We start from the raw sequence: 23725 nt of genomic DNA on the forward strand, positions 1-23725 counted from the left end.
GGCCTCCCCCCTGTCCTTCTATACAATCTAGTGTTTACAAATTCCAGAGTATCAGAAAGACAAGAACAGGGGTGGGATCAATGCTTTATTTTGGCAATACTCTGTAGCATTTAAAGTAGGTAAAAGTTAATTAAATCAATATTGCTTCCTCAATGGGAAATTACAACACAAACACAATAGTGTACTGTAATACATATAGTAATGTTTTAACCTTCACTCAGAGAGAATGGAACATTGTTATGGCCACTCAAAAGTGGAGCCCTAACCTTGACTGATGCCAGTAGAGGGAGGCTATGAATATTTGTGTTCATATAGGTATGCACTGCCCAAAATACCAGCCTAAGAGCCTATCATCTCACTTTCTCCCCTGGGACAAAGGAGCAGGTGACAACTCAGTGATTTAATTCACACAAATCCACTTGGCAGAAGAGGGCTCAGGCGCTCAGCACTCAGCAGCAGGGGACAGAGGTTGAGGAGAAATGTCTTTCTAAGGTTAAGGTACCTGGTAAGTGAGAAACTGCAAATAGCCTACTTAACCTTTTTTTGTCCATGGGACGAATTGTATATTACGTGTTAATGTTATGTGCATATGTGCCTTTATTTTTAATTTTTTATCTCACCCACAGTAGACCACAGACAGCTGTAGTCTACCTTACCTTAGAGCAGGTGTTCCCAAACTTTTTTGGACCAGGTACCCCTTTTGGGGTAGATATTTTTCCAGGTACCCCCTCATCCTCGCAACACGGATAACAATATATTTACAACCACAAGCAGTGTTTCCTAATTTTGATTAATTAATTAATTAGATTAATTAATTAATAAGATTAATACATTAAGATTAATTTGTATTATTGCTCTTGTATTGCTATTGGAGACACTGGGGGGACACTGGGGGACATTGGGCAGGCACTGAGGAGGCACTGGGGAGACACTGGGGAGGCACTCAGGGGCACACTGGGGAGGCACTGGGAAGGCACTCGGGGGGCACACTGGGGAGGCATTGGGGAGGCACTCGGGGGGACACTGGGGAGGCACTCGGGGGGACACTGTCTAAATGTATACGCAGGGCTGCCATATTTCAGAAAATGTCAAGAGTGAGACTCTATAGTGTCTTAATGCGTTCGACGCCGTCCGAAGAGCAGCGGCGAAAATATTTTTTAAATGTGGATTTTAATGTGGATTTGTCCCGTTTTAACGTTGATATTTAACCTTAACATTGATGTCTTCACCTCCATGCCAGCTGCTCTCCCTGCACTGACAGCCTCCTCATGCTTAAAGTAGAAATGAAAAAGATATCTATCTATCTATCTATCTATCTATATGCTCAGACCCGCAGCCAGCCAGCAGGCCACACACATAGTGCTCAGACCCAGCCAGCCACACACATAGCTCCGTAAGGGAGTGGTCAGTGGTTGCACCACTCAAAAAATCTTCAAAAACTGAAGAGGCTACTGGAGATTGGATAACCTGATTTGGACATGATCTGATGGAGGACAATGTCACTATGACAGAAAGAGAAGATGGGTCTGGCCAGTGGCCACATTCATTCACCCCATAATCTCAGTGGAAATTGGGGAATATGTTGTGAAATAAAAAGTCAGAAAACTGGAATGTGGGAAAATGCCTTATTTTTACATTTTCTTAGTTCAAACACATCTGTGGGCTCTCTCTCTGAACAGAAACAAGTCGCGATGCGCCCCCCCCCCCCCCCCCTTCACTTCACGCACACACACACACACACACACACACACACACACGACTTTGTCCCTATAATGTGCACGCACGGGCTACTGGCACCGTTCCACTTCACTTCCTCATATCACGCAAGAGACGCCAAACACCTAACTTGTTGTAACTTGTGGGGTCTATATTGTCTTCCATGAAAAATGGCGATTTGGTCCACTGTTTACCCTCCTACTGCATATGCTGCATGAGATCTCATGCAGATCGGCTATTTTACCGTTTGTGAGGACGCACACATGAGCGCGCGTTATTACGCGGCGGAGCCGCGGAGAAAATTGTTATTTATAATGCGTGTGAAATGGCATGTGTGGCGTGGTGCGTGGTAAAGGGTTAAATTGCGTGACTGTCACGCTCAAAGGGTGAGACATGGCAGCCCTGGTATACGTCTAAATGTAGACGTCTAAATGTATACGGACATCTAAATGTATACAGACGTCTAAATGTGTACGTCTAAATGTGTACGTCTAAATGTAGACGTCTAAATGTGTACGTCTTCTCTTATGGGGGTCCCTGGCATATCTTTTCAAATGGGGGTCCACACTAAGGGTCGATTCATACTCCTATTTTAGAGCCGAATAAAAGTCGGTTCGGCGCTGTAGAGCCTACAATTTGACGTCATTTGAGGTTCGGGGGGGCGGGTACCGTCCTAAAGTCGGCTCTTCGGTGCTACTGAAATTTTCTGACGAGCCGAAATCATTTCGGCACTACAGCGCCGAAATGGGAGTAGCCTATGTATCGGCCCTAAGTAGTGTCAATTTGGGGGTCCTTGACATGAAAAAGTTTGGGAACCACTGCTTTAAACACTTTAGCACTTTATGAACATGAACAAAATAGATGGGTCCCCCCTGGAACTCCCTCAGGTACCCCTGGGGGTCCCCGGACCCCACTTTGGGAACCACTGCCTATATGAACTCCTACACATTGCACAGGTCACGATGCGCATGCCCGACCCATCAACACCGGGAGAGAGAGGGGAGTAGTCAAGATCCTATCACTTGGAGGGATTTCCGCGCTGTGATTGGCCAACAACAGATTGCCATGGCTAGGAAACAAATTGTTGTAAGTAAATTAAAGTAATGCAGATGTATCCTGTTTTGGGCTTTGCTGATCTATGAAGAATAGCTTATCTACCTCTAATATTACGAGATATTAACTGTAATTTCAAACGCTGAAACTGGTTCCTTCATAAAGTTGACAGCCAATTACGTCGCCTGACGAATTCGGGCTATGGGATCTAACAATAAAGTATGGGATCCTAACCTCTTGCATCACGAGCCTTCTCAAGCTAACAACTAGCCGTTGGTCTGTGTGTGATGTGCCACTGCCAACTAAAAGGCACCCATGACCGGCTAAACGTCAACGTGCCATAAATTAGCTGTTCGGTTTGTAATGTTAGCTAGCTTGTACAGCCATAACAGCGTTTAAAGGTAGAGGGCATTGGCTGTAAATAACAGGACGTTTTATTTATGTATTTGTTTTAATTTCGGGGCACATCTCTCCTGGTTCCGTCTTCTGTTATGGGGAGAGACTCGGAGGACAGACGGGCGCGCTGTCAGCAATGTCTGACTGAAAGCACCCTGACGGATGACTTGTGAGTGACTTTGCAGCAGCGGTAAGGATGGATGGAAATAGATGCAGCAGCAGTGACACATTGAGCATGTTGCGCCAACACCACACCAGTTAACCATTAGCTACTATTTAGAAATATGAAAACATGGCCGTTCAGGGTAATGATGATGAGACTGACTGCAATGCAGTGTAATGAGCTTTTCCTGCTGCTAGCGAGCCATGTGTTGAAGTTGCTAACATTAGCCTCTTCACTAAATGCTGACTGACAGCCTCTGATGTTTACTAGGCTAGCTGGCATTTTAACCGTCCAGTTCGTACTAGAGCCGATTAGCTATTTCAGTTGCTCACCTATAAAGCTAACGTAATAGCTAGTTGTTGAGACGGCTTGAAGTGCGTCTCTGTGTCTTGATTGGATCACAGCCCTCCATTCTGTCAGCAGCATATGTTGCCACCTAACCAAGTGACCCCGGCTGTTGATGTTATGTTAGTCTAACCAGCAGCACTGCAGCAATACTTGTCATTTAACATAAACATTCCGATGCATTATGGTGATGGCATTCATTGCCTTTATTTCCCCCACTGTTAAATGTACATCTAATAAAGTATGCAATCAATCAATCAATCAATCAATGTATTTTTACAGATCAATTTAAAATTGAATCATGCCAGGAAAGTTGAAGGCGAAAATTGTGGCAGGGCGCCACTTGCCAGTAATGGACAGAGCCAGTGACCTCACTGATGCTTTTGTAGAGGTGGGTTAATAACATGTGTGTTACTAGAAAGAAATGGTTGCTTTGTCTACTCTAAATGAAACCACGTGCTGGTTCTGTTTTTTGCTATTAATGAATTGTATCTTCCAGGTCAAGTTTGGAAACGTAACGTTTAAAACAGATGTTTATCCCAAATCCCTCAACCCACAGTGGAACTCAGAGTGGTTTAAATTTGAGGTAAACTGTCTTGAGCTTTGCTCTGTCTGCATATAAGGTGCTTGTTGTGATATAACATGATTGAAGCTTTTGTGGCTTTATTTATTCTATAACACTGTGAGTGAATAACGTGCGTGTGTAACGCCCGGGACTCCCCTGTGAAAGTCCAATATCTTAACCACTAGACTAGAGTCTAGAGTAGACCAAAGGGATAACCCTATGGACCGGGGGAGATATTAGACTTTTAAGTCATCAGGCTGAGGTCGCGAGCCACTTTACTACACATGCCTTAGCACTCCCTCCCTGCACCTGTCTCGTGTTCTTTTATTCCTCTCGATGTAATGATTATACTTCACGACTCCCTCCTGCGCTGCCTTCGCTATAGGTTGACGATGAAGACCTGCAGGATGAGCCGTTGCAGATCACCGTGTTGGACCATGACACCTACAGTGCCAACGATGCCATAGGGAAGGTGTACATCGACATTGACCCGCTGTTGTGCAGCGAGGCCGCCTCTGTCATCTCAGGCTGGTTCCCCATCTATGACACCATCCACGGTACAAGAACAAACCCATAATCTAACAATTGTTATCATCATATAGCCATCATCATCTGTCGGTTCCTGATCATGAACAAGGCGGCTGCCTGTCTCGTTTGCTGCCAGGTATCCGAGGGGAGATCAACGTGCTGGTGAAAGTGGACCTTTTCAATGACTTGAACCGTTTCCGCCAGTCCTCCTGTGGGGTCAAGTTCTTTTGCAGTGAGTCAGACACTCCTTTCCATACACATACTGTAACTACTACTACGGTAGTGTTTGTGAATTGATGTGCAATAAGCACAAGTGATATTGACAGATTATATAAAACCTTTGATTATAAAATAGTTCAGGAATCATTTATTGTTTTGGAATGAAACCCTTACATATTATTTACAGACCAAATGTTGAACTGAACCATTTGATACTTGAGTTCACTGGCTTCATTGAGAATAGCATGCACATAACACAAAGCATAGTCCATGTCATGGAAACAAGTATGAAATCCACTGGGGACAATGCATTGTGCATATATACTATTTAAAGAGGATTACATGACTGAACCTTATGTTGCATTTAATTTAAAAAGAGGACAGAGGTCCCTCTGTGCCCAGTTAAGATCTGGTGCTTTACCTCTGGCAGTTGAGGTTGGCAGATATACTGGCGTTCCTGAGGAGCAGCGACTGTGTGCTCTTTGTGACCTGGGAGTTGTAGAGGATGAGTTTCATTTTGTTTTCTATTGTCCACTATACCATGATTTAAGAAACATTTTATTTGAAAAAATTCAGGATAAGAACCCAGATCTGTTTTGGATGTCTGAGTGTTTTATGTTAAATTGGTTGCTCAGTAATGAAGTTTTTGTTTTTGGAAAATTTATAGAGAAAGCATGGCAGTTACGTTGGAGAACGATGTATCCATGAGTAGTAGTCTATTTGTGTATATGTATTATTATATATGTACAATTTTGTGAGTGTCTTGTAAGCCCGTGCGGGCTGGGCATCTTATGATGTAGGACACTTTAATAAAAACTCTATCTATCTATCTATACAGAGTGGGAAATTTACACTAAGTAGGCTTTTATTATGTCAAGTGATTTGATGTTCATGGCATTTGTGCCACTTGTTTTGTATTAGCTACATGTGTTCCGCGCTGCTACCGTGCAGCGCTGGTCCATGGGTTTGTGGAGGAGCTGGTGGTGAATGAGGATCCAGAGTACCAGTGGATCGACCGCATCCGAACGCCCCGAGCTTCCAACGAGGCCCGCCAAAGACTCATCTCTCTCATGTCTGGTAGGCTCAGCAAATCACAGTCCACATCCACAACATCAGAGGGAGTTCAACAAACCATGTGCAACCCAGATTCAGCACTAACAAGGGACTAAATTAATTTCACTCTTATGCCACAAAAATGTGGAACGCCCTACCAACAGTCATTAAGACATGCGAATACCTACAGACGTTCGTATCCTGCCACAACTTTATGCTGCTTTCACACGGGCAGATGCAACTGATGCAAAGCTACACTAGTACACCTAGTCACAAACAGTGTCGTCGTTAAGCAGCAGTATATCCCACTTGCAGCACCTGTCCGTTTATCTCTAGCACAACCACAAACGTCCAAAACATATACAATGAATTACTCACCTATTGCTGCCTGCAGGTTCCATGTTTAATTCCAGCGTGTGTAAACTACATTGTCTAAGTGACAGTTTTCATATTGTAAACATGGTCGCTAACGTGGTTTAGCGACTAGCACTTGGACAGCTCATCCATCGTAGCTTGTTTACAAGTGAAACGGACTTTCTGTGCAGAAACTGCCTCATCAAAATAAGAGCCACTTGTAATGATTAGTCAACACTAGTTTTATTTCTAAGTCTTCTTACAGGACGTTAACATCTCATTTGAGTTCCTTTTGAATGCCTGTCAGCATTCTCTAAATCCCTGTCTCTCAGCTGGTGCGCAAATGCGCCTCCATGCCTTTGATCTACCGCACACCAAACGTTTTGACGACGCATGCACACTGGCACACCGCTTGTGTGCACCCCTGTATATAGAAGTGTATATTTGTACGTCTCTAAATGTTATGATGAATTGAACATGGTGGACCCTATGGACAAGTGTAATGCTTTATGGTGTCGTTAACAGTTTTGTATTGAGTTGTGCTTGAAATGTATTGTAATTCTCCAAACTGTTAATAAATACTTCAATCAATCAAAAACACAGAAAAGTGTGACATTCGGCACTGCTGCAGTACCGAATGTCGCAGAGATCAGACCATTAAGAAGGTAGAATTTTGAATTGTGTAATTCTAATAATAATATCTCAGATTTACAGTATATAGTGCTTTTCTAAGTACTCAAATTCGCTTTACATTGGGGAGAGAAGAAAAAACTCCACATCCCCATCCATGCTTCGAAGGATGGGAGGTTTCGTGGTTCCCCAGGTTCAGTGCTTGGTTCTGGTCACTCCCTGCCCTGTAGGTTGGTGTCACCATATCTGTAGGGTGGAGGAGGTCGGAGAGCTGGAAGGAGCCAGGTCGTTGAGTTAAGTTTCTGTATTGTAGGTAGTGAGCAGTTGGCTCTGTTTGGCATTTCATCCAATTATGACATTGGGCTACAGCAGAGGGACCTCATTGCAGAGAGTGGAGGGAAAGCGCGTGCACCATGGGAAAACGGTCCGTACTGATGCAGCGTTTCCATCCAGCATATTTGGCCTGGTTGAGTGAAAAGTATTCCAAATGTTTATGACAGGTTTCCGCTAGACAGAAAGGTATTTTTAGTTGAGTGACCTGGTGTTGAACAGAGCATATTTGAGACGCTTGAATTTGGACGCACTAGGCACTATAAAGGCGCTATATAAATGCACCATTTGCCATTTATCATTAGGGGAGCTGCAGAGGAAGATCGGTGTGAAGGTGTTGGAGATGGGCGGCAACGCAGTGGTGGGCTACCTGCAGTGCTTCGACCTGGAGGGAGAGTCTGGCATAGTGGTCCGGGCCATAGGCACCGCCTGCACACTGGACAAACTCAGCTCTGGGACTGCCCCCAACAGCGCCCCCAACAGCAACACACACATGCATCCTAACACAGCACCCGCATCCAACGCCTGTAATTCCCCCTCTAAGGACAGCAAGGAGTGAGTATGATCCAGCACCACAAAGGCATGGGCCATTGCATCTTATGTGTGTTTGAGTAGCATTGGTGTGTGTATATATATTATGTGTATCTATTTCTTGTATTAAGTCCTGTGTGTGTCTCAGTATCTTTGGATCTGCATGTCCACTGTGTTACATTACGTAACTAACCACGCACACGTCTGTATCCTGAGACACACAGTCCTACACACAGACATTCCCCTCCCCACCTCCCCCCCTTCCCTTCCCTGTCTGCCTCTCTCGCTCTGATTGCTCTTGCATGGCTCTTTGCTCTGCATGATCAGACACTGTGCGTAAAGTTTTTAGTTGTCGTTTGCCTTTGAGCCTTCTACCATCTGTGAAACTCTTTCTAGTCACAGCGTGATTATTCGATACCACTGGATTAGTTTGTGTGAACTTAGTCCAGCTAACGTAGGTCAAACTAGAGGTGCCCAGGGCATGTGCGCCTCTGCAGAGCTTAGTTTGAATATTTTGTTTGTGCATCAGTGTGTTTGAGATGGCGTGCATGAGTCGGAGATGGGAGTTCTTCAGCCGAGAGCTGCTGTGCATGAGTTTGTTGTTGTAAATGAATGGCTGGCTTTAATTCAACTAACAGCCGAGGCAGTTAAAAAGACAAGCTATATCTTTTCGTCTTCTTCTCTATACTTTGTTGCAAAGTGCAGTGTGTTGTGTTGTGATGTGATGTGTGTCTGTGTGTGTGTGTTTCTCTCTCTCTCTTCCTCTCCGGCTACTGCTGCGTTTGGATTGGTTCGTTTCTTGCTACCCGTGTCCCAATTTGGTACTCTCTCTCTTCCCCTCGGCGTGCTGATTGGCCCAGGTCCCCCCTGGCCCATGGATGTCGCTCCACCCACAACAGCCCTGTGCACTCGGCCTGCAGCGCCCAGAGGCTGTCCCAGAACTTCTCTGTCTCTGTTCCCACTCTCATCTTCACTGGTATGCAGAGACAGGGAAGGGTAACGGTTTAGCCAGCCAAGGATGTTACTGTTAGTCAGAGGAACCAGGAGAGCAGTCTTAAAATATTGACACTGGCTGTTGACAGACACAGGCATGCAGTAGAAACAGAGATCTCGTAGCAACGTTTTGTGACAAAGAAGAGAAATGGGCTCTTGTCCGGACTTACCGGTGTGAGTTATTAAAAAGGCATGGACCACCCCCAACCCCCTCTCACCCTGACCTACCCATAACTCCCAGAGTGTTGATACAACAAGCCCCATATGCCCCAGCCTCTACTATTTCAGCGGTCCTCCTGTACTGTGTGTACTTTAGACACATAACTCTGATCCAGCGTGGTAGATCATCTGCATTTTCCGGTGGTTGCTTGAAGGATAGGAGAGGGGGAGCTTTTTGCCCTAAAGAAGGGTCTGCGATATCCATATGGCCACAGTGGCCTGGTCTGGCTTCACCCTACTGGGACACATGCTTCTGTTCATCCTCCCTCTTGTGTTCACTGATCCACCCCTTCTGAAAGTTTTTTTTGTGTGTGCTTTCTTTCAGTTTTTTGCCACAATGCTTTTTTGGTATAGTGATTTGATTTGTTACCTTGGTTGATTGTGTTTGTGTTTTTTGTGTACAGTACATTTTTGTTTTATGTTTTTAGTTTTGTTTTACTTCATACTTCATCTTTTTGTTTTGCAGCCCAGCCAACTGTAGCACCTCAAACACATGTCAGATACGGCAAACAAGTCACACATACCCTAAAACTATATACCTAACCTCATAACTACACACACACACACAGAGGGCGAGGTGGTGGTGACTGACGTGTGCATGTGTGTATATGTATATATGTGTGTGTGTTCTCCCCTGGCAGGCCGGTGTTCAGTGAGGACCTCCCCTCATCCTCTGGCCCCCCCACCCCTTTCAGAGCCCTCCCCACCTCCTCCTCCCCTCCCCCCTTCTCTCCCTCCAAGCCATGCAGCCGCCAGTCCTCCTCATCAGACACTGAACTCAGTCTGACGCCCAAGACGGGTAAGATGCCCACCCCCACATCTCCTCCCCCCCCATCATCCCTCCCAACAACACACACCTTGTTTACCAAATCTCACTGTGGTGCTGCTCCCTGGTTGTGGTTGTCCAACCTATGATTTCCAGTCTCATACATTTTTCACACTTTGATGTATATATATATTTATTTTTACGTGGTGTGTATTCTTGGTTTGCTCCAGCCTCCCACCATTTCGTCAGTGGCCTCATGTGTCTTCATCAGAGCTATATTGGCTTTTGTTTGGCCCAACACCATTGCATATGAATGCTCGTGTATTACTACACTCTGTCGCTAGGGCTGTTCTCGTTAAACCTGCACGCTGGTAGGGACGTGTGCACGCCAGTGAGTCCTTATCCTGAAGGTTCAGCATGCTCTTGCAACCCCCAGTCTAGGCTTTCATATTGTAATTGCAAAAACATTAAAAACACACCGGGAATGGCAGTGAATCAGAAGAAATGCTTCTACTGCTACCAGGAACTCAATGTGATATTCTTATTGTATTATCGAACGGTACCCCCCCGCCCCCTGCCCCCAATAAAAGCTAGCATTTGTGTACAGTCGCTGTAGTAAGAAGACACACTGGGTCTCTAATGGTTTATTCCCCTCCACACCTCAGTTGGCCCCTATTAGAAGCACTGTGTCTCAAGAGGGCCCATTGTCAATCTGTCACTTCATCATTAGCAGCACTTATGGTTAATGATTGGAGAAAGGGACGCTTGCTCAAACTTTGTCCCCAAGGACAACCTGTCAACACATTAACCCAGTTCAGCCTCAAACGCTGAATAAGGAAAGGAACTACCGCCATCATTTCCAGAAGGCATATCCAGCAGCCCCGACTGCCTCTCTTTTGTTCTGCTTCCGGAATGATTCTCGCCCTTGTGAACTTGTGACTCTATTTTCCCCCTTCTCTATTTCTTCCTTATAGCCTCTTGCTTTTCATCTCTCCTTCCCATTCTATTCTATAATTTCCTCTGCTTGCTCACAACATTTCTTAACTCTATCTGCATATCTCTATTATCTCCTGTGTCCTTTCTCATCTTCTCACCTCCCCTTCCCCCCCCCCTTTTTTTTCCTATCCCCTCCTCACAATGCCTCTCCCTTTGTATTCTCCTTTTCTCATTTCCGTTTCTCTCCTTTGCTCACTTTCCATCAGTCTCTTTGCTGAGAAAGAGCGTGTCCTTCACTACCTTCAGTGAGGACCTGCAGCTGGCATCCTCCGGTACAGTAGGACCGCTGTGTGCGTCAAGCCATCACAACCCAACTGCAGTTACTGCACATTTTGAAAAGAGTTGCTTGTTGCAGTGCAATAATCAATACCTCTAACAAGGAGGGTGGCTGAAAAAGAGGAATAATGTGATGATTTGCAACTTTATTGGTGTGAACTCTATGGTTAGGGAGTAGCGACACTAACCCACTCCAACTGTCCTGTTGCTCTGTCCCTGACGTGAATCTATGCTACAAACAAGCTGACCTGAAATCCTACTGATACGTCTCTACTCCCGGCATGATGTGGTTGGATGCGTTTTGTTAGGAATGTCCAGATCTTAGGCATATTTATACTATATCTTTAGGCAGTGTAGAAGAATGCAGACTAGAAGGTAGACTAGTCGATAGACAAAGATATTTATTGGTACAAGCATAGGAACACTAACATCGAAGATCATACATGCATGCATTTTATAAAAGAGTTCCTGTGTCATAGTCAGCTGCGCTTTGTGTGTGAGGTGATTGAAGTGGCTCTCTTGTGTGATCAGGAATGGGAAGTGGGGGCAGTGCTGGGAAGGAGGCGGGGCCTCTGAAGACACTCCTCAGACAACAAACGCAGACTGCTCTGGAACAGAGGGTATGACTGACACACACACTCTCACACACACACACACACACACACACACACACACACAAACACACACACACACATGGGGAGTGATGATTCTGCCCATGACATTTCCTTAATTGTAATAAAACCATATGATACACTGTTATCCACAGAATCAAGCACAGCTATTTAAGACGACACAACTTAATCTGTGCTCAACTGCAAACTCACTAATAGTTCTGAAATTCTTATATGGACAGAGATTGTGCGACTGTGCGTGGGCGAATGTGTGTGCATCTACATTAAGAGCGAATAATCCCTATTTTTCTGTCCTCTCAATCATTCGTGCTACTCAGGGAGCGTCCTCCTCTGGTTTGTTATTAAACACTGCGGTATGTCTCGGCAGACACACACTGCTGTGAAAATTCTCTGATTCTCTCTCTCTCTCTCTCTCTCTCTCGCCACTTGTCCCCCTTACATCTTCACCGGCTGACAGCCACACACAGTCACAGTCAACTCCTCAGCCCTCCCTCTCTCCCCGGGTGTTTGTAGATCCAAGGTGGGAGTGGGGGTTGAGCAACATGGCAACACGTAACCTTTTGCTTCATGGTTGCTTTGCACCCCACCTCACTCCAAAAGATCCACAAACCATTTAATTGGGAGTTAGAAGTTGGTCCCCTCAGCTTGGGAGGGGTGTAAGTGTGTGTGTGTTGTGTATGCTTTTGTTGAATGCCTTCCTCTACTTGACAGAAATAATTTAACACTCTTTTGGGTGCCTCCCTGTCAACAATGCTTACCAGCACGCTTATCATTTCACCATTGTCTTTTCTTCCCAAGTCTAACAAAGACAGTAGCCATAGGCTTCCTGGCACAAATGGTAACTCTGGAGAGAAACGAGGACTAGTTCTACCTTCTCTCAACCTGCTTGATCCAGGCAGTTCATACTGTATAAATACATCCATATACTTGCATGGCTAAAAAACCCACAAACGAGTTATTCCTCAGACAGCTCTCTGGTTCTTTGCAGTCCTAGATGTTTATTACTTGGAGTGCATAGAAACCAGTCCTGGATGTTTTTAACTTGGAGTGCATAGAAACGCATCTCGGGCTTCATTCATAAAAAGTTATTGGATTTATGCTTAAACTTAATGTTAAGATGATTCCTCATGATACACTTAGCCTGACTCATACAAAACAGTGCCACCCGCCAATGGACTTGACATGCATATATGAAGTTGACATTGCACCCAGTGTGGATAATATGTGCAAAGAAGTTCTCTTCCTTGTGTAATTACTAATTTAGTAATTTTGTTTGCATTTTGTATGCTGCAAGCTTCTCTGTCAAACGTGCAAACAGAAAGAAATGGACTTGTGACGCAACCAAGGTCACATACTGTATACCTCGTATCACATTAATATTAACATAACGTCATCCAAAATAACAATGTTTCGCCGCATGTGAATGTGCCTAAAAATCCAGTAAATGACGAGAATGAGGAACGTCTTCATTATCTGTGTACTCAAAGCATGTAAAGCACTTTGTTGCAGCTCATCTGTATTAACAGTGTGTTTAAAAACATAGCTATTGCTCACTCCTGAACAGTTGATGAGCAAGTTGAGCATGCATACTAGCCACATATCATCTATGATCAGCACCATATTCTGAATTTTTACTTCGCCATACAATGTGTACACTGCACACTGAACGGTAATCGGAGAACCTGCCGGTTTTCCGACTCGCCGCAGTTTAGTGCATTTTTGTTTTACTTCACCTTTATTTAAATTGCATTGCATTGAATTGAGAGAGAGGATAGTTGTTTAGAGTTTACACTAGATGAAGTAGGAATGCTAAAGTAAATAGTACCGAAACAATGTAATTCATTAGTAAGCAATATTCTGAAATATCATTGGTATTCACATACTCACCTTTTCATCATTATCTAGCTGACCATTTAATTGATCACTTTGGAAATGAACTATATGTGGGTTTCACATACTATACTGATGAAGACGGCATGTTAGCATAACGATGAAGACATTGAAACTTTCTCTCCACTTGGTTGGTAAACCGGCTTGTTCTCCGGTATTCCACTGAACAGGCTGTACACCTATACAAAACGAGATGGGGAAATAGAAGTGACTTAAAAACAACCCAAGTAGTTATTAAATGTGATCTTAAGACCATTTTATGAATGAGGCCCCTGGATATATATTCCTAACTCTCCTTGTTTTCTGTGTGAATGCATGGACTTGTCTTGACTGGAGATGATAGACCAGCTGCTCCATTAGCATGAACTCAGCCAGGACCAGGAGCCAGTTGCACCACCTCACCCTAAGTTCAAACTTAGCCTACTTATAGCTTAAATTACTTTTAAGTCAAGCCATTTGGGCTATAACTAGGCTAAGTTTTAACTTAGTGTGAGGTGGTGCAATTGGCTACAGGACCCTGTGGATGTGTGACCTGCTGGAATCGGATTTAGAAAGATTGGATCGATTGCAACAAATCAATATAACCCAAGACTTATAGAATAGAATTTATTCTGTTTCAGTCCGTACCCTTCAGATCTCTTTTGAATGCTTTAGTTCCAGGTTACACTGATAAACTTAGGCTACAGTGGAGCAAGTGGAGTAGTCTTGGTCGCATGGGAATGTTCAGTATACCATTCCACTCAACCCTTGATGCACGTGGGCCTTTTTCTTCATTTAGGGATAATGTTGTAACTCCACCTTGCTCTACTCTTAATCATACAGCATTGCTGATTTTGTTTTGCATTTTGACAAGACAAAATGACTTAATTTGTATATTGTTATTTGACATGCTTGTAGATCTAAGACAGTGGTGTTCAAGTGAATAGACACTTTGTTTTTCAAATAGACAAAGGAAATTGGCTGGAGCCTACTCACTTTTGAGCCTTGGGGAACATTTTTCAACATTTCCCACACCTCCAAAACCGATAAAAGATACATCCCAAAAAAAGCATTTTTCTGTCTTTTTTCCCCCCCAACGAGTTGGATGTTTATTACGCTGGTGAACTATACTAGTAAATTAGCACACAAATATGACATTCAAAATAGCTATTCAACACAAATGAAAAACAACATGAAAACAGATGTGTTGGGCTTAGGTATTCTGCCAATGTAATGTCGATTGTCATGAAATATGCCAGAAAATTTGATGAACTATATTTAGGCAGGGAGACCTCTGAGTAGATCTCTGCTGATCACAGATTTTGACCTCTTACAATGTGGTGTTGGACATTTCTGTCTACAGGAATTCCCCTTCTTCACCTTGACATCTTTTCCGCCTGGCTTCCTTGTTCATGTCGGGGGAGTGGTCAGCGCTCGCTCCGTCAAACTGCTGGACCGCATACACAACCCCGGTGAGTCAACACAAACAACACAGCCTCACTAGGTGGCTGGTCCATTTCCCTAGGAGGTCTGGAGCAGGTGAAAGTTGTTCCTAGTTCCACATTCAATCTACAGTAGCACATTCATTATCTGTCTGGAGCAGGTGAAAGTTGTTCCTAGTTCCACATTCAATGTACAGTAGCACATAAATTATCTGTCTGGAGCAGTTGAAAGTTGTTCCTACATTCAATGTAGCACAGAAATTATCTGTCTTGCAAAAAACAGTTGGCACTGCTGTAGCAGAAAACTATAATTTTTGGACAGTATAGTTTGGAAGTAGACATGGGCAACTTCCACCGCGTGCGACCGACTAACATTTATTTATGTCGTCACTCAACTGTACTGTATGTGCCATTGTGCCATTATGTGGTATAGCTGTCTTTTGTGTCAAATATTGCATACTATGGTGCTGCCCTCTGGAGGTCAGGCGTGGTAGGAGTGCATGGCTCTGGTTCGCTGCTGCTTCTGCTGTGTTGTTTCATTGGCTGCAGGTGGTGCTCTGATAAGGTCCTACATGTGGTGTCTCTAAATGCCTTTTCCAGTGGAATGCCATAATATTGCTGGATAATAACTGTACCTAAATTGCCAGCATAGGCAGTGGAGAGCCATTCCCTCATTGCCCCTTTATGTGTAAATGCCATCATGTCACTATTCCCACATTAGATGAATGTTTGTAATAGGTATAATACGTAATGCTTTTGGCATTTGAGGATGATTAAAACATGTAATTGGGATGAACTGAAAAAATTAAAATTCTGCTGGCTCGCAGACTGACTAATTTAACTCTGCTCCAGTTGCCAATCTCTGTCTCTCTCTCTATGAACACAAAGTACAGAGTGCTATTGTATAACACCTGGAAATGCCAACTTGCATCGTAAACATTTTCTTATGGACCAGTAGTATGAGGCATTTTGTCAACAATTTTTCTCCGCTGGCGAACTCCATGCTATAATCCCTTAGACTCTCTTTAGTCTCTTAGACTTAAACCAACATTGTTTTTATTAAGTTTTATGAAGGATTTTGGTAGAACAACAGTATGCTCACATAACTACTGTAACGTTTCCTGATGATGCTACCGGTAAACGGATGCTTTTCATTCCCAATCCAGCTGCAGAAGAACATTTGTGGTAATACTAAGTCATGGTAGAGAGTTTGGTGGTGTGAAATGAACCGGCATTTGAAAACTGCGCCACTACCACTCCAGAGTGAACATTTCCAACAGATTACTGGCTTTATATGCGAGTGGGAAATGGGTTTTAGTGTCTACTGCTGCAGCCCTGTTTGGTACTGTTGTTATTATTATTCAGGCTTTTATTAAAGACTTACATTAAAGCTAGCAGGACATTTTCATGTGACGTTAAGCGCTTGTCTTGAGCAAGAATTAGGAGTTGGCTCAGTAACATTTGCATGATAATGGACTAAACACTGATACACAACAATCCCCCATACCTGGACAACAGACAAAAGTACCCATTAATAGGTTGTCTCTTGAGACTATTGTATGGAGAATGCTGTGAAGGGTAGTGCTGATGGATGGGCTGGGTTCAAATGAGCAGGGTTTTTTTCAGGGATGAACAGTGATGGCCACTGAAAATCAGTTCATTCTGTGCCCATTCTTCTCCCTGAGATCCATGGATTTGACCAAAAGTATGGCCTCTGCTGCCTTCTTTTTAGCCCACACTCCTGTTCTCTTGCATAGTTTCCACTCCCTAATCCCAAACGGCAGGTTTGGCTAGTTACCACTCCCTGATGTGTATATACAATCTACAACAGTTTTAGGATAATTTACGATTCCGTCCATATCGGTGCATAACTCGGACAGCGCTGAGTCGACTCTAGCGGACTTCGCACCGTTCGGCACGGAGGCTCGCTCGCCTGCGGGCTGAGGCTCGCTCGGCCATGTTTAAGGTCAAGTTTAGTCGCTTGTCTACCACACTTTTCAGCCTTGAGGTCTTATTTTGAAGAGCCCAAAAGCTGATTCGGCAAACTGGAAGTAAAAATCTTTAATTTCCGGGGCAGCCGCTAGTTACTTTCGCTTTCACCAGAAGCGCTGATATAGTAACCGCGAGGTCGCAGGGATTTTTTATTGAGCTCTTAAAACATCGATGTTCTGTATGATCACCTCAATCTGAGAAAAACACTGCTAAAGATCGTCTCTAAAGATAGTGTGGACGGAGACAAAATATTCAATGTCGTCACAATGCGGAAGTAAAGCGTTGCCAGGCGACTGAGACGCCAAGAACAGCTAAATATCAGACTGGCGGTTCTGGATTAATATTAATAACTTAATAAATCGTCCAGTGTTAATCTTGGTGATATGTGACTTTTAATAAAACTCCAATGTTGTCTTTAGAAGAAAAGGACTTAAGGTTGTCATGTGAGAGGCACTTCTGTGTGCGTCACACAAGGGTGTGTCTGACCAATCAGAGGTAGGCGGGGTGTGTCTTTTCGTAACACAGTCGTAGAATGTATATACAGTACACCTCCCTTTGGCTCACAGAGACCCCCCGACCTGAGAACAGCCCTGCTCCTCCTTGTTGCTGTCTTGCATTGATTGTGTCAGCCATAGAATAACATGAGTGTAGACTCATGCATGCTCCTTCTATCACCCTTAGTAGTATATAGCTTTTATTCCCCTCGCTCAGACTTTCTTAAAGCCTGTATATTTTATTTTATTTGTTCTCATCTCTTTCCCTTTTCTTTCTGTTTGTTTTTTAGATTCAGTCAGTAGGCCTGACTGTCTTCACGTAGTGACCTTACTTTATGAGTGCTGTCGTCCTGTTGCGTTGTGCTCGTTTGTTAGTCTGTCTGTTCTTTTCTTTGCTCTCTTCTTCTTCTTCTCTTTTCTCTGTACTAACGGTGTGTTCTGGCCCAGCCTTGGGTAACACGCGCTCATACAAACTGCTAGACTGGAATAGTGTCACCGCAGGTATTCCCCCCCCCCCCCTCTTCCCAGATAATTTTAATTTATTTTTTATTTTTTATTGCTCTCATCCTCACAGAAGAGACGGCAGCTCAGTGAAATGGGGGTTGGGGCGCTATACACAGTCAGAAAGCAAAAAGTGAGCGGGGCTGTCCCTTTCTCAGCCCTCGTGGTAGTACATCCACTAAGGAACCTCAATACGACGTGACGGACGCTTGGCTTAATCGCTGAACTTTGTTTGATTCAGTGAGCTGCCATTCTCCTCTTGCTGATCCATGTGTGTGTGAGCGATGTGCTGAGCTGAGCTGAAGCGGAGCTTGCGCTGTTGTGTCCCCCCCCACCCCCCAGCCCAATCCTGCTTGCAGACGCCTCTAAACTCTACCCCCCACCTGCACCGCAGCTATCACCTGACACCTGCTGCCCCCACCCAAGAGCTGTCCCTAAAACGCTTTCACCCTCCAAACATCTGCATCGTGATCCAAAGTTTATCCTGCCTAGACCAGAGAAGGTTTAGGAGGTTTACGCTCTTACAAGAAGAGCCAGGGTGTACATCCCTGACTCACCAGCACGTAATTATACTGGAGCGAGAGAGACGGAGAGAATGGTGTACATTAGAGTTGGGCGTTTTTTTCAAACCGTCAAAAAGTCCCTTAAAACATGGTTTCGTTACATGGTTTAATTGGGTGATTAAAGGAATACTTCAATACCCGGTGAAGTATTCCTTTAAAACAAAAACACATTGCATGGGGATAGACACGGCTGATCTACAAAGTTCCTGCAGTACCACACTCAAATTCAAACTGCATTTCTAGGACCCTAGTTGATGTCTTGAGTCTTAATTCCTTGAAATGTAGGATATAACTCTAATTCAATGAACAGAAGGTTGAACCGTACCCGTTACAACAGACGTGTCTGACTGTTAACGACTGTCTTGATGTTCTCCATCAAAAGGCTTTCTGCAGTGTCGATGTGTATGTTTTCTTCATCCAGACACACTATATTTAACAACTTGATGGATACTCGTACTACTGCAACTCTTAATTATGGATCCTGCCGCAAAAGAACAAGGAGGCGCTGCCTTTGCTCTTAGAGGCAGGCCCACGGCCGTCTTGAGTGACAGGCTGTCAGCCAGGCAGGCAGGCACCGCTGTTAAGAACACAAGCGCGATGCGTTTTTAACAGAATAGTGTTGTTACTTCGTATTTTAACATGTTTTTAACAGAATATAGTTGTTACTTCGTATTTTAACGCGAGGCCCTGCCGCCCTCCACAAGCGATCCGTTTTTAACATAACAGTAGAGGTGTTCAGGCATTAACGGGAATAGAAACGCCAAAGTGATTTCTTGATTTCCTCGTATGAGAAGCATTGGTTGGAACTTGGAAGTGACATTACACAAGCTTCCGTTTTTAACGTGTATTAGTTTTAATAGATATTAGTTTGTGTTTTAACGCGATTTAACTCTTGGGATATTTCAATAACATTCTAAGTAGCCTACCTCATATGTTAATTCAGAATTTGAGCCACGGACCATGATTTAGACCCCAAACGTACAATTTTGTCCACAATTCCATGCTGTATTGATGTGGTACCATAGGAGAGAGACACAAACGTTGACCAATAATAACAGTATAACTCTTGAGTGAAAGATCTATATAAGGGTCCATTTGCTTAACAACTCTCGATCATTTAGCTGGGGACCACCTGGAACCCAATACGAACTCTATTCTGTTAAGAAATGCATCGCGCTTGTGTTCTTAACAGCGGTGCCTGGCTGACAGCCTGTCACTCAAGAAGGGCGTGGGCCTGACTCTAAGCGCAAAGGCCGCACCTCCTTGTTCTTTTGCGGCAGGATCCAAAATCAAGCTACTGCAACAGGTTGAACCATGTTGTACTATCTATTATGTCTCTGATCAAAGTAATGTAATCCACAATGGAAGCAAGATTGTCCTTTGAAATGCAACTTGACATATGAATATGCGTCATAGTTTAATCCATTTTGAACTTCATATTGCATCTCTCAGCAATGCTAATGTTGCTAATTGTATATGCTCTGCTGCTGTTATAGTGAAACTGAAGCATGTGCTCTAGAAGCATGGCTCTAGACTAGCCGTAACCTTGCATCACCAGATTTTCCACCTCGGAGGAAAAGCTTGGTATTCGTTCCAAACCGTGTGATCCGGTCTCGGCAATGGAAACCCGAAAATGGAAAAAACTGGTTCAGATTAGCTGGTTCCGTTTTTTTTGGCGCTGCTTTGTTTTGGTTCTCCCAATCCCCATGCTGAATCGAGTATAACTACTAGTCTCGCCAGTCGCTACGAGTTGGAATAGAAGATGGATATACCAAACAAACTATTCCTATAAGCTAAACTACGCTGCATCAAGGCCTTTAGTGGGTAGGCCCTAAAATGATGATGCACTTGATCGCGGGGAATTATTTTGCGTAATTCAGGTTCCGGTTTGGTGGTTCCGGCCTGATGACTACAAACCAGTGACTACAACATGATATAAGTTGTTTCCGCTCCCGACTGGATCAGAAATCCGAAAATGGTATTGATCGCAGGCTAACCGTAGGTTCTACCGTAAAGAACCCTAAGGGGTTTGTATGAAATAATATGACTGTTTTGAAACTAACCCGTTACAAGCAAACAACCAAGGTATATGGTTTTACCGTCAGATCGCCCAACCCTAGTGTACATGATGTACATCGCTGACTCACCAGGCTGTATTCATACTGGAGGGAGAGAGAGACAGAAGAAGGTGGAGCACCGTGGAGGGAATCTGTGATTGGGGGGAATTATCACGGTGGCTGCAATTTAAAAACCTAAACCAAGCCCTATTGACTCGGGGGTGAATGAGATGCGGTCAATGAGCATGCGCATAGTCATGTGCCTGGCCTGTGTGACATGCCACTACTGTTTTTTCAAAGGAGCCCAACCAAGTCCATGGTGGGTCTTTAATACGCCTGACCATTATTACTCGTGTTTAGTTTTTTTATTCCCCTCTCCTTATTCACTCACTCCCTCTCTCACAAAGCTGTTTTTCTCTCTCACTATCTTTGTCTGTCTACTCTGTGGCTCTGCCAGCATGTAGCCTACTTGGAGAAACATGGGGCACAGCTCAATACTCTAATGTGGCTTATTGGCTTCCTCACAATCTTTTCTACGCACTGATGCAGCACGACATGAGCAAGTGAATATACAAACCTTTGCAAGATCCTGGTTGAGTAAAATCCTTACAACCAGTGTGAAATCAGACGAATGGCGTTTTGGAACAGAGCCTCGTTTGAATATTGAGATACGCCCATGTTTTAGCCTTCACGAGTATGTCCATGACTATGATGAAGGCTGAATGCCAACAAACTATGAAACATCCTCTTCCTTGTCTCTTCACCTCATCAACCGGGCTGAAAACATACCTAATTTGTCTCACTATTTTAACAAGCTACCAGATTTTCAGAATAGGACTTCCAAATGTTGACCTTTGTCATTAGAGTAGCCTAATATTCTTCCTTCCATGCCAACGTTGTATTTGTTACCCTTTGTCTGTTGGCTGACATGCATTTTACACCCTGATTGTTACATGCCTGTTAGGGGGCCACAATGACGAAAGGAGACAAGGAGAGGAGACTTTCAATAATGAAGGAGAATCCAGTTGGGCTGGTGATTAACATGCACATGCGGAATGCCAATAAAATCAAATGCACACTAACCTAACCACTGACTTTGCCTTCATCATTACCATTGTTTTAAGTCAACTCTTTCCCCATTATCATGTTTTATTTACAAGCTGATAATTGGTTAAGTGGTTTTGGCTTGCTATGATGCCCCATTTAATCACTTGCAAACGTTTTGTGTATTTGCTGGTAAGTCAAGGTAGCTAGATTAGTACAACACTCTGTTGTGTAGGAGAGTTTTCACATAGTCACTGTCAGTCTGAGCACTACTTAGATTGGGGAATAGTGTATAATGCTGTCGGTTTATCATGACAGTTAGTTTTTAATCAGCTTATTTTCAGTCAGATGTGGAAGTCAATCAGAGAGTTGAGGTGAGAACACGTTTGACACAGTGTCGTGTGTGTTTCAGATGAGCCAGAGACTCGGGATGCATGGTGGGAGGAAATTCGCCAGGAGATCAAATCTCATGCCAAAGCTCTGGGGTGCCATGCTGTGGTGGGATACAGTGAGAACACCAGCATCTGGTATGTAGACACACACAAAATTATGGCATATGGGTCATTCTACGAAACTGCCATTTTGTCGCCGCCCCGCGTCTGAAACGGGAAATGACAGAGTTACTGTGTGGGGGATGTTCGTGCCCGGACAGACAGACCCAGACAGGGACCCAGGGACAAACATAGCTCCGTAATGGAGTGGTTTCACCACTCAAAAGACAAAATCATAAAAATCATAATTTAAAATCAATTGTTAATTAAAAGTGACCAGTTATCCACACCTTTTTTGTAATATAAAATATTTTGTTTTGATAACTTTTTCTTACAAAATAAGATGCTGTTGGGTTAAACACTGAAAATTAAAAATGGCACGTTTTCGTAGAATGACCGATATATATTTTAAGAGGGACTTTGGATGGATTTGGCTGACATGTATTTAGTTTTACACTGTATTTGTATTTTTTGCTTTATTTTGTGCATGCTTTTTTACCCCCTTTCTCCCCAATCTTTGTCATTATGCCAATTGATTCCAACCAAAACACAGCTGTGTTGTCAGTGTCACTGCTGTTGTAGCCTACTCACACACCTGCCAGTGAGAAGCCCCCTGCGGGGGACGTATAACCTCCCACCCACCAATCCCTAGTGCAGACAGATGCCGCCCCAGCCTATAAGAGTAGACGGCATGCCTGGCTTCCCTACCCAGAACACAGGCCAATTAGCCCTTCCGCCCTTCGCTAAACCCCAACCCTGCTATCACTATTATCAATATTATATTCATATTATGATATTACACTGGATATTGTCTGGGACTTTGGATGTTGTACTATTGTGGTACGGCATATGTGTCCTATAAAAATATAAATAACGGATCGGGACAAATCGGTATCGGCAGATACTCAAAATCAAATGATCGGAATCGGATCGGGAGCAAAAAAACGTCATCGGGACATCCCTAATGGCAAGCTTTCGTCACCTCACGGCTGTCGGTGTTATTTTGCATGGCTGTTGGTTGTTGAACACATACCGTTGGGACAGTTGCATGACTGACCCATCCAGGTGATTGCATAATAATTGCATAATAATAAATACGTGTTCTGATCTTAAATCTTTTTTTTAGTAATAGTACAACATAAACATTACAGAGACTGTACTTGTCACTGTACAATACTTTAAAGCAGTTGTCATGTTGCACACATGCCTAAAATTGTTCTTATTTGCGCCGCCCAGCTTGTCACACTCCAGGCTGCATGAACAGCGCTCGGGCTTGGTTTTCTGCCCCCTCAATGTCCCAAAGTTCTCTGTTGTACTTCTGGCTAGTTGGCTACAAGGGTAGCTTTGCGGTAGTCGAAATGTAAGCGAGTGACAGCGAGACGAGATGAACACATGTCGACCGTATAAATGCAGAGACCTACTGGCATTATTAATTCCATTATTGGCCATTTGGCCTGGAGGGAGAACGTTTACAGCCGCTGCCGCTTCCTCCTCCTCCAACCCATCT

The 23725-nt window shown here is 43.9% G+C and overlaps 1 protein-coding gene across 4 annotated transcripts in view; it reads left to right on the forward strand.

Annotated features, from left to right (window-relative positions):
• The first annotated feature begins 3052 nt into the window (after window positions 1-3052).
• The window catches only part of c2cd5 (C2 calcium dependent domain containing 5), a 38644-nt gene continuing 17971 nt past the window's right edge, over window positions 3053-23725 (forward strand). For 2 of the 4 annotated variants that reach the window (XM_080760904.1, XM_080760905.1), the window contains exons 1-12: window positions 3053-3355; window positions 3956-4064; window positions 4173-4259; window positions 4624-4795; window positions 4903-4998; window positions 5907-6062; window positions 7658-7907; window positions 9737-9894; window positions 11064-11129; window positions 11665-11753; window positions 14998-15106; window positions 22140-22254. In XM_080760904.1, coding sequence (XP_080617030.1) covers window positions 3975-4064; window positions 4173-4259; window positions 4624-4795; window positions 4903-4998; window positions 5907-6062; window positions 7658-7907; window positions 9737-9894; window positions 11064-11129; window positions 11665-11753; window positions 14998-15106; window positions 22140-22254 — 1388 coding nt within the window. In that variant the 5' untranslated portion in view covers window positions 3053-3355; window positions 3956-3974. The remainder of the gene's footprint in view (window positions 3356-3955; window positions 4065-4172; window positions 4260-4623; window positions 4796-4902; window positions 4999-5906; window positions 6063-7657; window positions 7908-9736; window positions 9895-11063; window positions 11130-11664; window positions 11754-14997; window positions 15107-22139; window positions 22255-23725) is intronic. The other 2 variants (XM_080760906.1, XM_080760907.1) reach the window with 1 other exon arrangement.

The sequence above is a fragment of the Protomyctophum bolini genome (assembly GCF_963924005.1).
Source record: "Protomyctophum bolini genome assembly, chromosome: 4".
NCBI classification, from domain to species: Eukaryota; Metazoa; Chordata; class Actinopteri; order Myctophiformes; family Myctophidae; genus Protomyctophum; species Protomyctophum bolini.